This window comes from Pseudorca crassidens, chromosome 11 (assembly GCF_039906515.1).
Source record: "Pseudorca crassidens isolate mPseCra1 chromosome 11, mPseCra1.hap1, whole genome shotgun sequence".
In the NCBI taxonomy this organism is placed as follows: Eukaryota; Metazoa; Chordata; class Mammalia; order Artiodactyla; family Delphinidae; genus Pseudorca; species Pseudorca crassidens.
Window position 1 is genome coordinate 64,301,773 of NC_090306.1, and position 23,240 is coordinate 64,325,012.

At 39.9% G+C, this 23,240-nt stretch overlaps 2 protein-coding genes across 10 annotated transcripts in view; both read right to left on the reverse strand.

The window, feature by feature from the left end:
* Window positions 1–404: 404 nt before the first annotated feature.
* On the reverse strand, window positions 405–13,691 carry PHLDA1 (pleckstrin homology like domain family A member 1). Its single transcript, XM_067697392.1, has 2 exons — window positions 1,359–13,691; window positions 405–916 (listed from the first exon to the last, which is right to left on the reverse strand). The coding sequence occupies exon 1, from the start codon at window positions 2,528–2,530 to the stop codon at window positions 1,385–1,387; it is 1,146 nt and encodes a 381-aa protein (XP_067553493.1). The 5' UTR covers window positions 2,531–13,691; the 3' UTR covers window positions 405–916; window positions 1,359–1,384.
* A 3,417-nt stretch (window positions 13,692–17,108) lies between these two features.
* The window catches only part of NAP1L1 (nucleosome assembly protein 1 like 1), a 33,270-nt gene continuing 27,138 nt past the window's right edge, over window positions 17,109–23,240 (reverse strand). For 4 of the 9 annotated variants that reach the window (XM_067697391.1, XM_067697388.1, XM_067697390.1 and 1 more), the window contains 7 exons: window positions 22,687–22,826; window positions 22,109–22,254; window positions 21,996–22,015; window positions 20,362–20,484; window positions 19,573–19,602; window positions 19,012–19,062; window positions 17,109–17,997 (listed from right to left, as the gene is read on the reverse strand). In XM_067697391.1, coding sequence (XP_067553492.1) covers window positions 17,962–17,997; window positions 19,012–19,062; window positions 19,573–19,602; window positions 20,362–20,484; window positions 21,996–22,015; window positions 22,109–22,254; window positions 22,687–22,826 — 546 coding nt within the window. In that variant the 3' untranslated portion in view covers window positions 17,109–17,961. Of the gene's footprint in view, window positions 17,998–19,011; window positions 19,063–19,242; window positions 19,603–20,302; window positions 20,485–21,995; window positions 22,016–22,108; window positions 22,255–22,686; window positions 22,827–23,240 lie in introns of those variants that run through there. The other 5 variants (XM_067697384.1, XM_067697383.1, XR_010932496.1 and 2 more) reach the window with 5 other exon arrangements.

Here is a 23,240-nt window from a genome sequence, read left to right on the forward strand (position 1 = left end):
CTATTGTGGCTAAGAGCACAAATGTTCTCTCAAACAAGTGGAATAATTCTTTTCCCCCACTATGTTTTTTGAAATGAAACACCTAATGCATTCATACTCAGAAATCATAGAAAACTCCTTATTAAACCCTTCACACATAGATAATCTAAGAAAGCCTTTTCCTACAGCAGACCCAGCCCTCCTTTGTATATTCAGGATATGATCATCTTGCCATCAGTTGGGTTATGTTTGAAATACTCTGAATCAGCTATCATTACTACTGATTTCCTTTTAGAAAAAGCAATTCGATTTTTATAATTACACAATTCTGAACGTTTAGCTTCTTTAAACTTCCATTCTACACAAAATATATGTCGAAGGAAAAAAAAAACTCAAAAGAAAAAAAGAAGAAAGAAAACTCCACGTAGTATCACAGAGTTTAATTTCAACCACCTGGTATAACATTTAAGTATCAGACCTTCTGAAAATGAATTCTTGATGCGTTCCCTTTCACCGCCCTTTTACTTTCTTCTTTCCCAAGATTAGAACTTACTAGGGAATAGGTTTTTGAAAATAAAGTTTCTTTTTTGGAAAATGGCCTACATTCAGAAATGTCTCAGAACAAGCATTTAAAAAAAACTAATAAATAATCATAAATCAAAATACATTAAAATAACATTACAGTACATCATCGCTCCTAAAAGGTCCACCATACTGGAAGATCCTCTCAAAGGTTCATAAATAAAGCCTTCTGGACTCGAAATCATTTCCTGCATTGTGATGAAGAGTATGCAGAAAAACTAAGAGGAATCGCCAAGTTATCGGTCGTATTCTGTCCAAACTACTTGGTCTGGTGCGGGCGGGGCGACTGTTTTGTTTTCGATCCAAGTGAAGACAATAGAAAGGTGCTTGTCCCACTTCCTCAAGTCCTCACAACCTGGAAAGAAATGACAAGGATTGAAGTGGCTCGGACTCCTACAAGACCCAGTTCTCTTCGGGCCTGTCCCGTGGACAAAGCGAGCTCAGAAGGACACCGGGGTCGCTCCCTCGAGTCCCCAGACACACTCAAGTGGCGCTGGTGACAAGGAGAGAAGCTGCGGCGTCGCTGGGGAGCGCACCAGTGAACACGCGTGGGTCAGCGTGGGCGGGCGGGCGGGCGATCAGGAGAACTTCCTGCGCGGCCCGAACCCCGCACCCTCCCCTCTCTGCCCCGCCTCTCCTGGCTCCAGCTTGTTCCCTTCTTTCCGCCTCCCAGAAACCTGCATTAATTTCTCATTTTTCCACCCAAGATCCGAACCAGGGAAAAGGCTTCCTACTGCTACCACCCCCAGCCCCACTCCTCGGAACCTCCCTCGGGAGCCGAGCTGCCGGGACCTTACCTCGTCTGGCTCGGGTGCTGCCCTCTTCAGGCAGAGTTCGAGGTGCTACGGAGAAGCCGGTGGCCGTGCGGCTGCGAGAGCGGTAGTGGGTGCGGGTGCGGATGTGGGTGCGAACGCAAGTGCGGATGCGGATACGGATGGAGCGGCTGCGGCTGCGGCTGCGGCTGGGGCTTGGGTTGGGGCTGCGGCTGCGGCTGGGGCTTGGGTTGGGGCTGCGGCTGCGGCGGGGCTTGGGGGTGGGGGTGGGACTGGGGCTGAAGCTGCGGCTGCGGCGGCTGCTGCTGGACCAGGTGCTGCTGCTTCTGCCGCGTGGACTTGACCGCCAGGATGGCCTGACGATTCTTGTACTGCACCATCTGAAGCGTGATCTCCGCGTTCCAGCCCTGGTCCTGCGGGCACCGAAAGTCGATTTCCTTGCCCTCGGCCATCACCACAGTGAAGTACATATACTTGCCTTTGCGCTCCACGCAGTCCACGGTCTTCATGTTGGAAAAGTGCAATTCCTTCAGCTTGACGGGCGGCTCGAGGCTGCCCACAGCGGGGCCTCCGGGTTGGGATGGCTCGACCGGCCCCTGCCCGGGCTGCTGCTGCTGGTGTTGCAGCTGTTTGGGCGGGATGAGCAGCAGCCCCTCCTCAGTGAGGATACAGCACTTTTTCTTCCAGAGCTGCAGCAACCCGTCGCTGCGCTTCTCCAACACACCCTCCTTCAGCGCCTTGCAGCCGCTGCTCTCCAACATCCTCCCGGCATAGGGGGGACCGCCGCTCGGCTCGGCTTCTCCTCTTCCAGCCGCCCGGGCCCGGGGGGGCAGCAGCAGCCGCGCGCCGTCCTCGCCCCAAAGGCTCCCGCGGCCGCCCGCCCGGAGCGCGCAGAAGAGGCTAACGCGCAGGAAGCAGAGCGGCGGCGGCGGCTGCGGCGGTTCCTCGGGGTCCGAGCAGCAGGGCAGCCGCGTCCTGATGCGCCACAAGGTCCGGGAGCTGCGAGCCGCCGGGCCTCTGCCGTCCTCTTGCGAGCGCTCACTGAAGGGCTCTGGCCGGGCCCCCTCGCGGCGCTTTTGAATGGGCCATCCCCCCCACCCCCGAGTGACACCCAGCGGAAAAGGCGGCTCCTGGCGCCCGCGCCGCGGGGGAAAGCCCAGCTCCGAAAGGCACTCCGCCGCCGGCGCACGCCTCATTAACTTGGGGCCTTTCCAAAGCCGGCCGCGTCCACGCCCCCCGCGTCCCTTGCTCCGCCTCTCGCCGCCCACTCGCTTCCGCGCTCCTTCCCCGGGATGGCTGCAGGGACCCGAGCCCCGGAAACTCCTCTCCTCCGCCGGGCGCCACAGCCGAGGGCGCCCGAGATGGCCAGCAAAGGATGCCGAGGCGCAGAGGGCGCTGAGAGGCCATCCCCAGCCGTCCCGCCTCTCCTCCCGGTGGGGCTTTCTGCTAACAGCCTCAGAAAATGAGGATGGGGCTGCGAGGACGGGTACAGCTACCAGACAGTGCCTGGTACGCCAAGCTGACCCTCTGCCCTCGGGAACCCAGCCCTGGGGATTCGCGCTGCCTGGGCGAGCAAGGAGCCTGGGGGTGAGGCTCGCGAGCCGCGGAGTCCCGTGGAAGCGTGCCTCCTCCGGACGCTACGTAAACATCTTAGTCCACAAAGGCCGAGAGGACACGGCGTCTTTACACTCACATTCGCTTACGGTCACTAACTAGCTCTTCTTGGAGCCGAAGGGGCGATTGTTAAAGCAACAGCGCTACCGTCTGTCCCGTTTGGAAGGGATAGAGGAAGAGGACCACTTCGGATGGCATCTCGCCTTCCTTTTCTCGAGCCAGGAGCGCAGGCACTGCCTATCTTTACCCGTGACACGAGCGCTCTAGCTTCCTTCTTGACCCATCCGTACAGCCCGCAATAGCTCACAACAGTAATTCAACTCTAACGACAAATTCAGGTAATGCCCGGTCCCAACACTTTAAGGCAGTTTAGCCTTCCAAACGGCAGGCTAGCCTCCGCGGGTCCCTCTCTTTGCAAACGCCAAACGGGTCAGATCTCTTGGAATCTCATTTATCTGTAACCTGGGGAAAGTAATGCGGTACTCGCCCCTAGCTCCCTCCTACTCCATTTAAACAATTTCTACAGAAATTCTGGGAAACAAGGCAGAATAAAGAGCCTAAGCCGAGACCAAATCTCTTGGGGGAAATGTATTAAGTAAACAGAGAACCCCAACTATGTACCGACCCTGAAAATACGAAGAATTACACAAAGAAGAAATAAAGCAGGGGTGGATAAGTCAGAGTTGGCCAAGGTAAGAGGAAAGGCTGCTACTTGAACTCGAGAAGGAAGAAGGGAGAGCTGAGCTCATCTGTAGTTTCATCAGGCTGGTACAAAGAATTCAAAGGGGAAGAAGTGAGAGACGAGCTTGGAGAGCAGAGCAAGATTCAAATTCTTTGTATGTCACGCTTAAGAAATTCCAGGTTTATCCCAAGGTAATCGAGAACAAAGGATAACTTTTAAACACGGAGGGTCCTGAATCTTAATATAAGGAACAATGTTTCAGCAAATGGGACAATTCCAGCACAATCCTGAGACCCACTGAATTGCACTTAGTGGGCTCTCAGGGCCTTCACATTGTTGATGGATTAATCTTTTAAGGAGAAAGGCAAAGTCATGTAAAGATTTCTTTACATGATTACATTTTAAGAAGGTGACTTTTTAAAAAATTCTGTATACCAATGAATGACAAACACTGCACCTAACGTCTCAGTTTTTCCCCTGCCTTTGCAGGACAAGTGAGCATTCCAGAGAATTTCCACATGACCAGCTGTTCATCTTTTTAACAGAATGCCATTCTTCAGCTCATTTAGAAAGGATACTTCCTTTAAATGTGTAATTCAGAGTCTCTGAGGGCAGGTGTAGTTGGGAAAGACATTTCATATGGAAAATTGATACTATACAAACCAAACTGGGTAAAACATTAAGATGTATTCTGGAAGCCCAAGCCATTTTCTTGAGAAACGCAACATTTGGTGTTTCTATCCTTGTGCAGTTTATCAGGACGCAACAAATGCATTCTATCTAAGCTACTTCACAATGTCTGAACAACCAGCAGCACGATTTTCAAAAGCACTTGTTATAATTAGAGACTTAAAAACTCAGAATTTCCAGTTGGGTATTTCACAACTTAGTGACTTTGTGAACAGCTCAGAAGTATACAGTTTGCCTTCTCCAACCATAGTGCAACTGATTATTGGAAATCTCAGTAGTATAATATAGGAATCTTGTAGATAGGTGACAACTTTGCTTTTAATTTCACCAGTCACCACCAACTCACAAAAATGGCCATATTACCATTTTTAAGACAAATTCGCAGAAAATGAATTACAGGAAATGACTGCCCCCCCAAAAAAACCCCACAACTTCAGTTGTAGATAATGAAAACCTACAAATGTCACTTAAAAATTACTAAAGTTTAGAAAGCTAGCTAACAAGTCACTAACAAGGCTTAAGTCAAAGTGTATATTATGGCCAGCTGCATCAAGTTGTCTATCAGCAGCATCTGAGAGTTGATCATCTTCTGCTCTAGGACAGTTCTTCACTGGCTTCGAGGACACCACTTAGCTTTCCTTCCACCTCCCTGGTCATTGTCTGTCTCCTCTACAGGTTCCTCCTCTTTCCAATCTTTTGAGTGCCCCAAAGCTCAGCCCTTGGTTTTTATCTACACTCACTCCCTTGATCTCATCCAGTCTTATTATTTTCAATAAGATCTATATGCCCAAGACTCCCAAATTTATATCCAGCTGCTTGTTGCCAAAGAATAAAACAGACTACCAAAGTTAAAAAATAATAACACCCCCAGGCAAGGGAACACATACTGGTGAAGACATGCACTGAGTAGTTCGCTAGAGGGAGAAGTCTGAGGGGATTTTCGATCATAGAAAGCAGGGTTCATGGAGCTTTTGCGAATAAAAAATAGCATGCTGGATAGGATGGAGTCCATAGGCTTATATATGACTGGTTAAAACAAATGCCTGGGTAGAACTGGTTCAGTAAGGGTCTGAAGTCAAAGTTCATGGTTTGTTAAAGAGCCTTAGCTGGTTAGAATGGCTGTAATGAAAAATACCCTTCAGTTTTTATATATTCCAGGCCACTGTTACTGTAAATTCAATTTTTTCCTTTTCCCTTTCTCTACAGTACTATTTGGGTGTCTATTAGAGAACCAGAATATACGCACTCCCAAACTTACCTCCTCACCCTGACCTGTTCTACTTACCTGCAATCCCCCTCTCAGGTGATGGCAATTCTATCTGTACAGTTGTTCAGGCCAAAACCCTTGCAGCAGTACTGCCCTTAGAACAAGACAAAAGGAGCCCTGTGCTTTGAAGAGCCAGTACTACATGCCTATCTGGAACTCATACTTGTTCTAGACTATACTCCAGGTACTCACTCCAAATACCCTGCCTAAATGACCTTGGCTATTTCAGAGTATTACATGACCATTGTGTGCACTGGCGTGTAAGGCAGGTGGACAGATTTTGAACATGCAGGCTAGGAATGTCCACACAAACGTGCAGGAGGCCCCTTGCCATATAATTCAGAGGCAGGAATGGGAAGACAAGGAAAGTGGGACACAGGCAGAGGATCAGCTTCCTCACAAGGAAGCTTCTGGCACAGGAGTTTTAAGGATCTGAATTTCAAACCTGGACCTCCAGGTACTTGTGAAGGTGTATTTGGCAGGATAGTAGTGTGGGACGTATCTTCATTGAACAAAACTTTAAAATATTTAATCACTGGCGTCTCCATTGCACTCCTACCCCAGGACGGCAAATGTTTAGAAGCATGCCTGTCTTGCAAAAATCCTTTACTCGCTTTCCAGTACCCAATCCACAAATTGAGTCAAGAAATCCCAACGGTTATGCCTTCAAACCATATCTATATTCTGTCCATTTCTCTCCACTTCATCACCACCCTGATAATCTCTCCCCTGAAATACTGCCATGGCCTCCGAACTTTGCCTCCCTAATTCTACCCTCGTTGTCTTATCATCTATATTATAATCTATTTAAGACATCCCAATCACTTTCTTCAAGTCTCTGCTCAAATGTCATCTCAATGAGGGTTTTCCTAATCACTCTAAAACTGCAACCACCCAATTTCCCTTAATTTTTCCCATAGCATGTATTACCTCCTAACATAACTGAATAATTTATAATTCCTATTGCTTATTTCTGTTCCCATTACTGGAGTATGTCAGTTCTTCCAAGAGGTCAAAAATCATTGTTTTGATGTGTCCCGATCACCTAATACATTTCTTGGCACACAGGAGCTCAACGTATGTAGAAATTTTAAGACTCAAAAGCCCACATCTGTCATAAAAAGAAAATCAATGTCTTCAAATGCTTGACAGATTTTTCATAATGCATCCTACTTTTTAAAGTTTTCAAACTGTAATAAGAATTTATGAAAAGACTTCTAAAACTTGCCATACCAATACATGTATTTGGTAATAGTTTTTTTTTTTTTAATAAGTTTACTTTTGGCTGCGTTGGGTCCCTGTTGCCGCGGTGTGTGGGCCTCCCACTGAGGTGGCTTCTCCTGTTGCGAGCATGGGCTCTAGGAGCACGGGTTTCAGCAGCCGTGGCACTAGAGGCTCAGTTGCCGTGGCTTGCAGGCTCCAGAGCGCAAGCTCAGCAGCTGTGGCACACGGGCCCAGCTGCTCTGAGGCATGTGGGATCTTCCCAGCCCAGGGCTCAAACCCGCGTCCCCTGCATTGGCAGGCGGATTCCCAACCACTGCGCCACCAGGGGAAGCCCTGGTGATAGTTTTAAAAAATTGAATTAACAACTATACATGCTAGGCCTCTCTGAACTTTAAATGCTACTATAGTCTATAAATGCTATCTAAAAATACGTCCTACAAACCTTCCTTTTCCTGAGCAGCATGCAGCTTAATATTGAGAGGTATTTATACATCATCCTATTGCTTGCTAGTAAGAGTAATCAAAAAAAAAAAAAAAACACAGTAATGGAACTGAATTGATAGAATTTTCTCTTAGTTGGCCGATACCTGCTTAGAAGTTCATTAATACTGGCTTAAAGACATTGAACAGAAGTTAGAAAGTTATAAAGTGTTTACTTTCATTTACAACTTGATTACAAGATTATAAAACTTTTAATCTATAAACTTCCTAATTTGCAATATAAAGTAGAAACTCATGAAAAATATCATTATTAAAGATTTGGATAAAGTTCAAATGTCTTTAAAGAAATAGTTAAAAGCCAAGTAATCATGAAAATACAAGTCAGGTCACCTTCATTAGTGCATGAAGGTCTGTGTTCAGACTGCAATTTAGACTTCTTAGCCATTCATCTCTTCATTTTTAAAAATTCTATTCAGTAAACATATTTTATAAAGATTCTTATTTCCAAAATGCTGAGTTGAAAAGGTTAACAACTCTTCAACTGAATACAGAACTATTTTTCTTCACAGATGCGTCCCTCTAGCTGCCTTCCTTTTCGCCTGAAGTTGATGAACTGTGCCTCCTAGTGACCAATTTGTATAACACAGCTTAGAGCAACTGAGAATTGAGAAGTGTTCAAAACACGGCTATTACAACCCGTTTACAGATCAAACACTGTCAATCAGCTGTCTCTGTCCTTTCTATTGTGCCAACAGCCTAACTTTAGGTTCTCATTTCTCTCATTCGTGCTCTTGTAACAGCCCAACCACTTGAATCCACACTAATACACTGCACTGCTACCACTTCCATTCCTAAATTATGACAGAAAATTTTCGGTTTCCTCCTATTCACATAAGAGAACATCTCAACTCTAGCATGAAAAGCCCTCCACAGAAATGTAAAGCCCTACCTGCCCTTGCAATTTAGACGCTCCTTCCACTCAACCCTAAGTGAGCTCGTCACTTATCTACTTTGTGCTGTTTTTGCTTTTCCTAAACCTCAGTAACATTTGAGCAGGCAACACTGCACTGATACTCTGACTTCCAGGCCTTCAGGGATGGCAGTAGAGAAACACCAGGTACTTCAGTGACTGACAGTGGAAGCACTGGTAAACTCGTTTGCAGGTTTACTTTGAGCACTGCCCTGGCAGATTAGCATCCAAGCCTCTGCCTTCCAGTAAGAGCCCATAAACACCTAATATCCTAAATCTACTTCTACTCAAACTAGGTAAATGCTCCTGTTGCTTGCAACTCAAGTATCTGACGGATAGCCAGTGGGCAAATCTCTCCTTTTAAGGGACTAGAATACATGGGGAAACTCCCTCTTTTGCAGTCTTCTTTTACAACATAGCACACAGTCTGAGAACAGACTTCAGTTTGATCATTGACACCTGCAAAAAAATGAATAAATCAGTAAATAAGCAAAGGCCTTTTTTAGGTGGTAGAGGAGGAAAAGTAAAAGCAGTGAGTATAGAGAATTCCTTCCAAAAATTCAAGGATACAGGAAAACAGGTGGTATGATAAACTTGCTTGGGTGCTGCTGTAAATGGCAAGGTTACTTAAGAAGAGGAACTCAGGTTTCAAAGACCAAGATTGCAGGGTGGAGGGTGCATCACAGATGACAGCTGACAGAGAACCAAGGAATAAAAGAGATGGAATAAAAGAATTCTGTAGGGTGGCCAGGCCCAGAAAGATGGAGGAACACTTCTTACCAAAGATAGAACCCAGGAAACCTTTTTATGGCAAGCTTCCACACTGCCACTAAACCTATCAGGAAAAGCAAGGCCCCAGGTTAGAGGCAACAAAATCGCCACACAACTCATGACTACAAACTATTCAACAATCGGCACCCTTTAACAGATCAGAAACTGGAACATTTAGCAGTTCTTGCTTCTAATGAGATTCTATTTACACTTTTGCTTAAGTCATTGTCTCAACTTCACTTGTGTATGCAGGGGCTCTGGGAAAGATTATCATGTAAGGAAAAGCGAAAAACCCGGAAGATGGATAAGACTCCAATCAGAATTCATCTTCAGGTTGTATTCCTAAATCACCTTTCTGGAACTGGTTTACTTATTTCTGAAATGCAGCTGTTTGCCTCCCGTTTTCCAGGATATCCTAAACCCTTTTCTAAACCTGAAGTTCTTCAGCATGCATGGCTGATGTGGCTGTGATCCCAGCCTTTGTTCTACCCAGGGTCTACTACGTTAAGCAGCCCCACTTTTGTGCTGAAAGCACAAATCGTAAGCCCATCTCTAAAGATGGTTGGATGCCAGGAGTCTTTTGCGTCCTTCAGCCCCACCTGCTGCCTAAAACCTGCAAATAATGGGTAAGAGTGGCAGCAGCCATTTCAGACAATAAAGCAACTTTAAAGGTGGAAGCCATATGTCAAGGAAAACAAAGCAGAGGATGAAGCTCTCAGAGCAGGTGCGAGCACTGACAGAGGCCAAAACAGCTGACATCAAACACTTGACTCCAACAAAGATCAGCTGGGCAGCCCTGTTATTTACCTTTTACCCTTACATGACGAGAGGGAATAATTACCATTTTCAAACAAGTATTAAGATTAAATAAAACATTATTTCTATTACCTTAAATGGCTGAATACACATTTGGGTGTTTTTCTTTAATGCTGATTAAGATTTATAATGCAAAGTCCCATCTAGTCTGAAATACAAACAGTACAGCAATGAAGCTTTCTTCTGAACCCCAAACTATGTAATACACCCAACCTTTGAAAAGAAATATGTACTTAATGGTCATCGTATACTTACCATTTAAGGCTCTTTTACTAATCAAGCCTGACATTTTAACGACCAGAGTGAGACAATTAGGTGTACATTTGGTAATCTCAATTGTCCAGACAAATTCAAATGGTAAGATTCCAGTATGATAAAGTAAAACATTCTTTCTCCATAAACAGGCATACAATATATAATTTAACCTTTCCTGATGTTTCATTTTGGGAAACTATTGTAGCCTTTGTTTTATCAATATTATTATAGCTAACTGTATTTTCCAAAGACAAACTGTGGCCACTACAAGATTCCAGTTCCTCTCACCTTCCCCAAACTTTATCATTCCTCCAGCAAGATGCAGAGTCCTCTCCCATTAAACCCTGGTGGCTTTGACTATAACCAACAGAGTACAGAAGTGATGACCTCCCAGGGTAGGATAAAACTTTGCCTAATTCTTGGAACCCAGCCACCATGCTGTGAAACAAAGTCTAGGTGGAGCTCTAGCCACAGCCCAGCTGAAGTCTCATCCAGCACTGACCACCTGTGCGTGAAGAGCCTTCAGATGATTCTAGGCCCCATCCTTCAAAGCTGCCCCGATGATGCTCAGTAGAGCAGAAATGAACTACCCAAGCACAGTCGGCAAAAATAAATCTTGTTGATGCTTTAAGTGTGGGGAGTGGCTTTTTTATGCAATATTAGGTAACTGCAACAATTGATTCAACTCTCCACATTCTCATAGCCCCACTGAGTTCACAGAACAATATACACGGTCCAGTTTTGTGGTTTTATTAGTTTTCCCAAAATAAGCAACTCAGTATGCAGAAATGTGACAACTACAAAGGAACTTGGAGCATCCTGGTTGACTTAGGAGATTGAAATAATGAGAATCAGTCACTTGTTACATGGCCCCATACAGTATTATGGCTGGTAAATTGGAAGGAGTCCAGATAAACCCTACTCCATCTACGCATTGGCTGTATAAAAATTTCCTGTATAGCTACCATCTTCCTGGCTCCACACTGGAAATCAGAGAATCCAGCAGTGAACGAGCATTCCTAGAGTCCTTCTTGAACTGGCAATACCAGTTCAGAACTAAAGAACCAAAAAAAAGTACGTGTTAATTCAATGAAAAAGAGACTTGAGCTAATAAGGTATGTGCACAAAAGACCCAGGAGAAGGAAGTGAAAGAAAAGACAGCCAAGCATAACTGAAACAGTACAAATGTAGGTTAAACAGGGCAGGTTGTAGATGTGCAAGTTGCTCTAAAGGTTCTGGGTCCACTCACCAAGCCAACTCAACAGCAAAAGGACAACTAGCCTAATCCAGGTCTAAACCCACATCTGGCCTGAAGACTGACACGTCTCACTGTCCACCCCTAGACGGTCCACCCACAATGTCCAGGGATCCAGGTTAATAAATGTTTGGGATGGAAAGGGATGGGCTAAGTAATGACAACTTGGAAGTTTTGGAGCATGAGGTATCTAAATACAGTCAAACGTCATTTAGTTTTTCCCTAGATGATTTCTGGACTTCACAAAAGGAAATAAGTCAGCATTTTTAAAAAATGAAATCAGATTTTAAAGACTGATTTTAGGTAAGGGGGATCAATTATTCTTTTCTTCTATTTTTATCTCTTTATAAAAAACATCAAAAACCTTCAAAATGGGGGCATAGGTTTATATTTATTATCCAGTTTTAGTTTCAGGGTTCTTTTGTACACCAAGTAGGGACACCTCTTAGCCAGGAGCCATTTTGCCTTTAGAATCAACAACAAAAACAGAACAAAAAACCCCCAACTAATTCTGAAATTAACTGCCAGAATCTATTATAAAAGGTGATCCCAACCACAAATTCCAGGTTTTCTTATGTTTAGGAAGCATGTTTACTAATTGCTCATTATATATATCAGGTTCTAAGTACTCCTCAACTACTTCAAGAACTAATGTGTTCTCTCATCAGTGCCCACTACCATCTTTCACAAGACATCAAAATAATGAAGCTAAAAGAACAAGTGGTAGATTAACTCCAAAGCTTATATTTAACCATTCTACTATCCAATGTATCAACTATTTTATTCCCATATTCATTAAAAACAGATGGTAAGGGTCGTTTGTCTAGGGCTGCCAAAGTTTCAGTCTAAAATCTTTTCCACTTTTATTCATGGTTTCTTATTCCTATAGCGCAACCTCACCTACAATTCTCAGTTGGATCAGCTACTACTAACCCCACCTGTTTGAAGGTAGTTACAAATATGTACTGGGGTAAGGCTGGAAAAAAAATCCTATTGTGTTGGATTAACTCTGAAATATTCAGTGTGTACTCAGTTTTTAATATATTTCCTAAGTCTGTCACCTGAAAAGACCTAGAAATAATAACATCCCAAGAACAAGCAAACCCATCACCCAGACTTGATTTCTAAGTACCACTGCCCATTAAAGGGAACCAGGGATCCTTGGGGAAATAGCCAGTTTCAGAGCTGGTACAAAAAAGCCTAAGATGATCCCAAAAAATCTTTCTGAGCTATAAAGTATGCAAGAGCTCAAATGATGCAGGACACACCAAAAGCACACAGGAACCAACTGTAAAAGGATACCATTGATCAAATCTGAGATGACTGAAGCATCAAAATGAACTATGATTACACAGTAAAACTTCCTGACTTTGATTAATCATACTGTGATTCTGTAAGAATGTCTTCCTAATGAAAAAATACAGCATTTAGAGGCTAAAAGGGCACAATGTCTCCAACTCTGTCAAGTACTATAGAAAAAAGATATATGCATGAATATAGAATCATGTAGCAAAAACAATAAATGGTGATTTTGAGCAAAGGATGTACAGGAATTCTTTCAACTATTGTAATTTTAGAGTTAGAGAAAAGTTGCAATATCCATAAGGGCTTCCTTGCAAAAAGCAATCTGGAATTTAAGAGGATTCATTGCAGATAACCTTGAATCTATTATTTAAAAAACAAAAAAACCCAAAAACCTTCATCCCTTACTTTGACATTCTACCCTACTTTTAGACCCAGCCTCTAACCAGCCCCAATGTTCTTACCTACGAATGGTTGCCTCTTAGTCTTAATCATGTCTTACTTTAAAGTTATCTTCATGGAAAGGTCATCATCACTTGAAAACCCCTTTGAAAGGACTTCTACAGCTAAGCCTTCCATGGCTTCGCCCCTTATGTCATCCATTCTTTCACTGCCTTGAAAGTGCCATGGATTGTCCTACTTCAGGACCCTCATGGTGTGTCTCCTCTAAAACCTTCACCTGAACTGCTCTCTGCTCGGAGGCTCCATCCTCGCTACACAAACTCCTACTCATACGTGAATTCCCAGCTAAAAGCTCTTACATAAGATTTGAGTATTCTGGCAGAAACTTTCACCACTCCATGAAAATTTCCGAGCAACAACTGCTTAACTTCATTACGAAAGAAAAATGAATATTAATACTATGAAATCTGTCCGCTTCTGGCACTCGCATTTTTCAACACATCCCCCAGTTCCTTATTTTCAAACGTAAAATACATGAAGACCTAGCCTTTCTGAAGAACCGACAAGACAGCAGAAGTGGAAAGCAGCAGACCTTCCACGAGTTCACCTACTGTGGCCTGGACCTCGACCAACCGCTGGACATATCCTAGGAGCAGCTAAGGCAGCTTCAGGGCGCGCGAGGCAGTGGCGGCGGCCGCATCGCCGCCTGCGGAGGAAACAGCAATGGCTGCCGAAGCGCCTGCGCAAGGTCAAGTAAGCGGCACCGCCCGAGGTGGTCAACGCACCTGCGCAATGTGATCATCCAGCCCAACGTGACGGGCAGCATGGTGGGCGTCTACAATGGCAAGACCTTCAACCAGGTGGAAATCAAGCCTGTGATGATTGGGCACTACCGAGGCGAGTTCTCAATCACCTAAGAGCCAGCCCGTGCAGCACGGGGCCACCCACCCCTCCCGCTCCATCCGCCTCAAATAGCCTGCCGGCCAATGAAGACACAGACTTCTCTTTAAAAACAAAAAGCACCCACACAGATGAAGAACTAAAAAGTACTGCTTTTAACTAACACATCCCCGAGTTTCAGAATAATAAAACTCAAAATAAGAGATCTACAAAAGCTATAAACTCTCAACACGAAAAGTAAGCAATTTGATTAACTTGTTTCCTGCTGGCAATTCATTATTTCTAAATTGTTGTGCTCCGTTTCTCGTTTACTTTACACTTAGTCAATACCTCAATTTTTTAAAAAACTGAAAAAGTATGGTATATAATGTCAAATGGAAGAAACACAAGATAGCACGTATATTGTATTTTTTGAAAATAAAATTAACTGAATACAATTTAAGTTTTCTAATAAACATTTATCCTTAAATAATTCTACACTCCAACAAAGATGTTCCCATTTCTCTGAAGTAATCCTTAATTAATCCAAAAACTTGGCTTTCTCCAAGTTATAATTTTAGCATCTGGATTTTTAAACCAGTATACAAAAATCACCACTATATAAGTTAATCTCAGTTAATTTCACCATTATCATTTACATTTATTTTTCAGCTATTAGCAACTTAGTGCTTTAAGTAGCAAACTACCTAAATTATAAACACGGATTTTCAAAACAAAATCCAGTTCACAATTACCAAGTATATATACAGTGCAGAAGATTAAAATCTATGTTAGCATCTGATTTCTCTTTCCTAAGGTTCCTATAAAGAATGTATGCTTCTTCAAAACTATCCATTAATTCTGTACATTTAAATAACATTTGGCTTGACTTAGTCAAAAATATAAAGGCTAAAATTTTTATAAGACTAACTCATAAAAAAGGACTCAAATTCTAAACCAAGCCCTAAAACCAAGCAAAGAATATTTGAATATTAAATAGTTTAATATTTCTGCATGGTACAATAAGGTTTTTACAATGATTCAGTTTTATTTTTATTTTCAATGATGGGAATGGCCTACAACTCAGATAACCCACAAATTCACTGTCTTACAAGCAGCAGAAATATACAGTTAATTCAGTTATCTTAAGGGCCTTATCAAATACACCAATGAATACCATTAACCCGTTCACAGAATAATTAAAATGTTTCTATCAAAGCTAATGTGTCCTTTTAAGGTTTACGTGTTGTTATTAAATGTGTTAAAAAGGAAACAGAGGTAGAATCCCACGTTTTAAAGCACTACTCTGTAAGCCAATTCCACACAATTAAGACATTTTTATGTCACATAAATACTAATACAGCTTCAGTGAACTAGATAAAATAACGTTCAGAGATCCATGTTAATGTAAAAACCAATCAATTTATGGAACTGTTGTTCTCTGCTTATAACCATATTTGAATAAAAAAAAATTTAAGCATTACTTTACAGGTGATCATATGGGATTTTACCATTTCTAGAGAGAAATAGAGAATTTCTTGGTAGTCACTGCCTGGGCTAGAGAATACTATAAACTGAAAATGTTAAGACAAAATTCGAAGGGCCTCAAAAACATCTATAGTTAACTCAGAGTATAATCTGTAGAACTAGGGAATTCCTTTCTGTCTAGTCTTCCAATAACAAACATGATTTAGCAGAGCTTGGGAGGTTGCTCTTAAAATGACACATTTTACAGGCCATCATGGCCTAAGCATTGAATAGCCTACTCAAAACATCTCTACTCTCCACTCTTTCAAAAAAAAAAAAGTATATACTCATTCTTTTTTAAAAACCACCCAAAATATCACCAGTACATTTTATAAAATTAAATGCAGTTTTATTAAGGATTTCAAATTACATACGTCAAATTTCTAGAATGGAATAGAACCATTTTGAAACTGGAAAGATGGCATAGATGAACACTGATATCCCTTGAAACTCCAACTTTATTTAAAAAAACAATTCCTCTGCAAACCATATTCCCCCTTATATAACAAGATGAAATAGTATCTACCTCTTCACTTTGGCAACAGCTATTTCCTAAAGGAATAAAAAAAAAAATAGTGATTTTGCTACTTCTTTAAGTTCATTAAAAATGGGATTCTATCTTTAGATTAAAAATTTTAAGTTCAGAAAAAGCTGTGTTCAGGTGAGCTATGGGTACAAAAGAAAAAAAAAAGTCACAGAATGTCTAATCAAAACAACCAAAATCATTTTGAAAATAAAGAGGAAAAACAGGTGTTTTCATGGCATTTTCCCCTTTCCCCCCCATAAGCTACTGCAATTGGTTAAGGATTTCCAGTAGTTAATAATATAGAAGGAACTCTAAGGCCTTCCTATAATTACAACCCAATTAGTCCATCCTCACTGTCAAAGCTTTAAAGTTCATCCGCAAAAGTAACAGTAATTAGCCTGAGGTATTTTAAACGTGGCTCTACAGTCTCTAATTTAATGGCATTTCCCCCCGTCTAAAAATGGTCTTATTTCTACTTTAGTCCCATGATATCTACAGTATTTACTACAATATGGTCATAATTAAAAGAGCTGGAAAAAAAATTCTTGGACCTTTTCAAACAGTTGCTCATCCATCCACTTCTATTAAAATAGGAGCCACACAAAGATCTGCAAGGGTTGCCTGACCGGATCCAGAATAAAGGTCCTTAATCTTTGTTTTCCAGTTTAACTATCAGACCTTGGTATAAATAAAATGCTGAATATCACATACTTGTGGTACAAATAGGTCCAAACTTTTGAGCTTTGATGAGACTGAGAAACATTTCATAAAATTTAACTTAATATGCCTTAACACATCTGTGAGGTAGTTAAGTAAACTACTACCCATTTTAATAGATAGTAAAACAAAAGGCGTGGGTAAATGACACACTCATACTTTAAGGAATAAGAATTGGAATTAACTGTAGAGGCTTGGGGCCTTTTGTCTAGTTCTGACCAAAGGAAATAAAATTTACCCTTTTAATCTTTCTATTAAAAACGTTAAATCATTTAAGATTTTGTTTTCTTTTTTAATACTCTCTCATTAGTAGATGTAGTACCTCTTCCAAAGTTGGCACCCTTTTCAATAATGCGGTAAACTGGGTACATAATTTAAGCTAGGCCTCTGCTTCTACCTGAATTAGTACAAAATTAAGACATTATCTCTGGAGAACTAAAATTATATTTGACATTTTTATTTTAGGCTGCAAAAACAAAAACGAGCAAACAAACAACAAAAAACTTGAAATAGGCTTGTCAAATGATGTAAATTCATCCTTTCCAGGGAAGCAGAAGGTAGACCCTACCACAAAGAAAAGATGCTTAGTTAATGGAGGTTAAATTTTAAAAGTACAGTTAAAATAAAAATAATGAGACTTAACTTCTGAAAATACTAGGTTTTATTCACCTCCCTGTGGTAACCAATAACCATACTATTAGTTAATAAGATTTCTTTATAGTAACTGTCACCTGAAATACAAAAATCCATTAACAATCTAAGTTATCAGGTGTGGTCTTACTGGAAATTCTTAACCATATACTTGTCTTGACAAGTATTGTTTTTTAAATGATGAATTGTCTTAGTATAAGTCACCGTATTTCTGTAACAAAGTAATGAAAGGCACAGCTAGTGCAAGCGAACTTAAACCCATTCAACTACCCGCTGAAAAAATACTTTGGTTCTTCAGGAAAAAAATTAGCAAGACAAAAAATCTGGTTCATTTCACAGTTCTGTTCATTTTCATAACTGTAATCTAGTAGTTACAAGATAAAAATACTCCAGGAAGAACCAAATATGTAGCAATGAACAAACATGCGTGAGAGAATTTGTGCATTCAATGTATCTGGCAGAAAAACTAGTTAAAATGCTAAGTAGAACAAATTTGGTCTTTAAAATATCAGTTCCTTTCCTTTAAAAAAAAACTTGAGTCTACCAAGAAAATACAAAAACATAAGGCTGTAAGTAAATAATAGTTGTGTTTAGGCTATTACAGTGCAGGTTATCCTCAAGGCCACATACATCCTGCTTCACTGCTGCTTGCACTCTGCTGGGTTTTGATCCTTCTGTTAAAGGAAAACAACAAGTCAATCTATCTTTTTCTACCTGCTTCAATTTATTTTTCAATAGTAGTTAACTATCTTAATTATCACATTATCTCACTGTTCTGTCAAAATTTCTGCCAAATTTAAAAAACTAAATGATGGCAAATTATTTATTCAAATATTACCAAGTCACAAAAATGCTAAAAAATAAAAGCCCCAATTTTACATTGTAGAATGAACTCCATAAAGTGAAAACATTAAGCTATCATCTTAAAATAGCCAAGCAATTTGTTAAGTCATATTACCAATTATTTTTGCCTTTTAATAGATCAGTTATTCTAAAATACTAATTCCATTCATATTTAGCTGTTAACCCCAATTCATGCCTGTTAGAATATTTGATTTTTTTTTAACTACCCTCTGTTACCTGCTCACTAGGTTAAAGTATCTTCTGGATATTTTTACAGCACAAGCAAATGAATAAATACATTAAAGAGAAACCAGAAGTTCCAAATGAATTCTGATAACATACTAAGCATTCTGTGGGAGATAAAGTCCACATGACAACTTCCCAGGAATAAGAAACTGGGACTCTCAGATATGGAGCAAAGAGATGACTGGGAGAACCTAGGAGTATTGCTCCCCTATTCCTGTGCACTCCTGCATTCAGATGATTTAAAAACTGACCTATGTTTATTATAAGCTTTCCTTTGGGGAGAAAACAACCTAAAGAACACAAGCAATAAGTAATTTTAAGTGCTTCTAAAAAAAACATTTAAAAAAAATGCCCAAGATAATGTGTCATTAAAATAGAACCTAGGGTTATTTCGCCTGAAACTAGGAAAAATAAAGGTCAGAACCAAAAATAAACGTTTCTTAGGAAAGGTGCATTGAAATTACATGTACTATTGAAATGCCAGTGAGGAGAGATTTATTAAAGACTTTAATAGACTAAAATAAACTTTACATTAAGAAACACTAACTCATATTTAACCTGCCTTAAATTTAACAGAAAGCAGCACTAATTTTGCTCACCTTTGGGTCATAGTCTGGATCATTTTCCTCATCTCCTTCTTCTTCCCCTTCCTATATTAAAGTTCAAAATGCATCCATGAAGTAGGTACATAATAGGAAGAAACGGCTCATAATGTAGGGAGAATTTAATACAAGTTACTCTATAAGTCAACAGATTTTCATGATTACAGAGTTTGGTGACAATGCAATTTAATTTGAAAGCTTCTAATATGAAAGATTTCCCAACACAACTTGAGACATCCAGACAGGTTTTATTGAAAAGATTTACTGCAGCCAACGTTGAAAAAGTTTACTGCAGCTTTTGACTTCTTCAAAGAGCTGATAACCCTGCAGCAGAACAGAATTATTTGAAATAAAAAAAATGTTCTGAGTTTTGCAATTTATTTATTGAAACCTCATACATACATTGTTTGGCTGTAGAATTCTAAAACCATATTTTTTTCCAAAAACTTTTTTATCCCATATCACAGAGTAATGATTTATAGCAAAGGAATACATAAGTCACTCAATTTGCTTCTCAATGTGTTAAACAGAATTATTTGCTCATTTGGTAAACATTACCTCATCCGCTTCTTCACCTTCTTCATCATACTAAAAAAGGGAAAAAAGGAGACATTTGAATGACACTAACAAACATCTGAAAGTAGCATTTAGTTAATATCCACCATTGTATCCCCTAATATCTAAAGAGAGGAAAAAATACATTCCCTATAGTGACTGATTATAAATTAAAACAAGGACAACAGCTTCAGGAATCACCCAGCTCAGTGCCATTATCTAAACCTGACACTTTAAAAAATTAAAATAAAGAACACAGTACAATCATGGATGAAGTATGATCAGATAACTATGACTGTAAATATTACTTGCCTGTACAAAAAGGACCTAAAGGCTATGTGAATGATTGCCATTTAACAAGAAAGATATACAAAATATTTGAGAGCAGCCTAATTTTACCTTAATCGTTACTTAATATTCCTATGGATAAAAATTCCATGCTTCCTAATAAAGATTTTTATCAGTAGTAGAAAATGTACAAGGTTACGTTTTGTTTGGTCAAAGATGTGTAATGGATTTACAACACTAACCCAACATAGTAAAGTTTTACTACTTCAGAGAAAGTAGCCTTCCTAATAGCAGGAAAATAAAAACTACAATAAATGAACCCAAAGATCCTAAAAGGACCTACTTAATTCAAGGAGGTTATCTAAAAGGACATAAGTAATCAGCCTAATTTTGAATTATTCTGTCTTGCTTTTTAACAATTGCATCTATTCATTAAACCTCTCACCGATTCTGACTATCACACCCTCACCAAACGATTTCACTGCTGGATTCAAATTCACTCACATCATCATCATCATCTTCAATAGCTTCTCCAGTAAAGTATAACACTGATCTTGGGATTATGCGCTCACGTAAAAAGTGACCAATTTCAAAGTCCGCAGCAAGGATAGCTTCAGCATCATCATCCTGTTAAAGAAAAATAAAAGCACAGAATTTAATAACTTATTTAATTTGGCATATGCGAGACTTGGATTTAAATCATATGCAGAAACTCTCAACTTCACTTTTAACTTTAAACTTTTAAAATTATCTTACATGTGCATGATCAAACAGTCTCTACATATGCCCTAGGTTTACAGGTTTTTAATAAAAAGAAGTTAATAAAAATAAGCAGGCCAGTATACATACTGGTTATCGCTTAAGTTTTCTCTAGCTTAAAAGTTACAAAAGCAACTTTGCTATATGACTACAACTTTCTTTTTAAAATATTAATTACTGAAAACACCAACCGGAATAACAGCAAGAAAGAATCTCAGGCTTTTCCAAATAACATTATGTATATGGCACATAAGACCAGAGAAGATCATTTCACACTTCCTAAAAGACAGCATCCAAGCGTCTGTGTAATGCCAAGTGAGATACTGTCCTACTTGATAAAGACTAAGTCAATCTAGGATTTCTACTTAATGGCAAAGTACAGCACAGAAATGCTGTTGATATTATTCAAAATTAAAATCATTCCATGATACTAAAGTTCTAGTTCTGTGATACTAAACACTGAGTTAACTATTCTGTGAATTCCTGAATGTTTATTTTGATTCATCAACATAATCCACTCTAACAACAACAACAATAAAACACCAAAGGGTCGTGGGGGAAGACTTTGAAGGAAAGAATTCTAATCACAGGCAGAGGTGTTCTATCCATAACTCAAGATTGTGTTGGTACCATCAATATTTCGCAACAGACTTAAGCCAAATTCAAAACTGAACTAGCCTACCTTGCCTGTGTAGATTTCTTTAAGGCTGTTCCTCATTCCTGGCTGTGTGCTAGGCACATTTCACAGTTTTCGGCTATATGACCACATATATAAAACCAAATTTCCATCGGAATAATAACCACACAAAGAACTCTAAGTACAATCTGGTTAGTGTTTAGTAAATAGTATAAATGATTTAATACATTCTATTTTCAATAAGGAAGAAAACTAGTCTTGAAAACTTGAATCCCTCACAGCAGTATTTGCAAGTCTCAGAAGAAAGGACTCTCTTTAGCCTTTCACCATTTCTCAGTAGAAGCACCAAAAGCTATTTTTTTTTTTTTTTTTTTTTTGCGGTACGCGGGCCTCTCACTGCTGTGGCCTCTCCCGTTGCGGAGCACAGGCTCTGGACGTGCAGGCTCAGCGGCCATGGCTCAGAGGCCCAGCCGCTCCGCGGCATGTGGGATCCTCCCGGACCGGGACACGAACCCGTGTCCCCTGCATCGGCAGGCAGACTGTCAACCACTGCGCCACCAGGGAAGCCTCAAAAGCATTTTAAATGGAGTAATTTTTCACATGCGTAAAGGTCTTCCTCTATGCATTGCAAGCCTCAGAACAAAATACTAGTAGCAACTATTCTACTCCCTACATTTAAGAACCAGTCCTTTAATTTCATATTTAGTAAACAATTCAACAAATAAATAACAATTCAGCTTACCAGATCTCCACTCTCAGGAACTGCAAAATTGAGAAAAGAAATTCAAATGAATAAAAAGTAAACAAAGCTTACAATAAAACAACCATAAATACCCAAAGTAAAACACTATTTACCTTCAGGAGGGGCAAAAAAATTAAAGAAAGAGTCATTAGAAACTGTTTTGGTCACAGTACGAACTGTCCCACGTCCCTTGTGTTTCTGCTTCTTCTTAATGGTTTTCAAAGTGACATTCTTCCCTTTTTTCCAATCTATCTGGCACCTTCCAAAACAAAGGGGAGAGATGGTCTATCACAATTAACACATTACTTTCAATTGCTAGGAAAGCTGAGATTTTTCTAATTAAATTTCTATTTAATTTCAAATTTAGAGGGGAAATTTGTGCAGCTTTTTGTAGCAGTACAAAGAGAAAATTTTTATTTCTAAACAAACTTTTTCAATAAATATATTTACAATTACCACAAACTCACAATAAATTTAAATGTACACTCCTTTGGAAAAATATCTGTAATGGTCTATGGAGAATTCTAGGAAAATGAATAACCCCTTCTCAGCAAACGTTTTACTGAAATGTTTGAAGATAAAAATGTATGTATGTACTAAGCAGACACACTAGAAGATACCAAATATCACAAATCGTAAGTGAAGTAAAAACAGATATAACACTCTGTTAAAGTAATAAAATTAAACTTACCCTGTACAACCCATAATTTCTGGTCCATCAAAAGAAAAAGGATCAGAATCATCTGGTTCTGACCTCATCCTATATGTCTTTGTCAATACTTCATTTGTGAAATATTCATTGGGTTCAAAGTGAAATTCTAAGACAAAACTCTTAAAAAAAAAAAAAGAAAGGAAAAAAAAAAAGAAAAATCATAAAAAGTAATTAAATTCCTACATGATAAATTTCAATGCTTCAGTAAATAAAGCTTAATCTATGATTTTTATAAACATATAAAATCTTAAGTGACAAAGTCCTACTCTGGGAAAGAAAGGGTCAGATAAATCCCGAAGTATCTTAAAAGCAAAATGTGGCACAAAATAAACTGATAAAACTTAGTTCAGCTAACACTACTATTTAGTAACATGTTTATGACATAGGTTAGGTAGAGCTGAATAAACTGACCAACCCCCCACCCCCCCCATCTCCACAGAGAGGGCTTTAAACCTTAGACTAGAACCTAGCTTGACAGAGAAAAAGCCCAACCATATCACATGTAATATAAGAACTAATAGCCTACAGAGCCT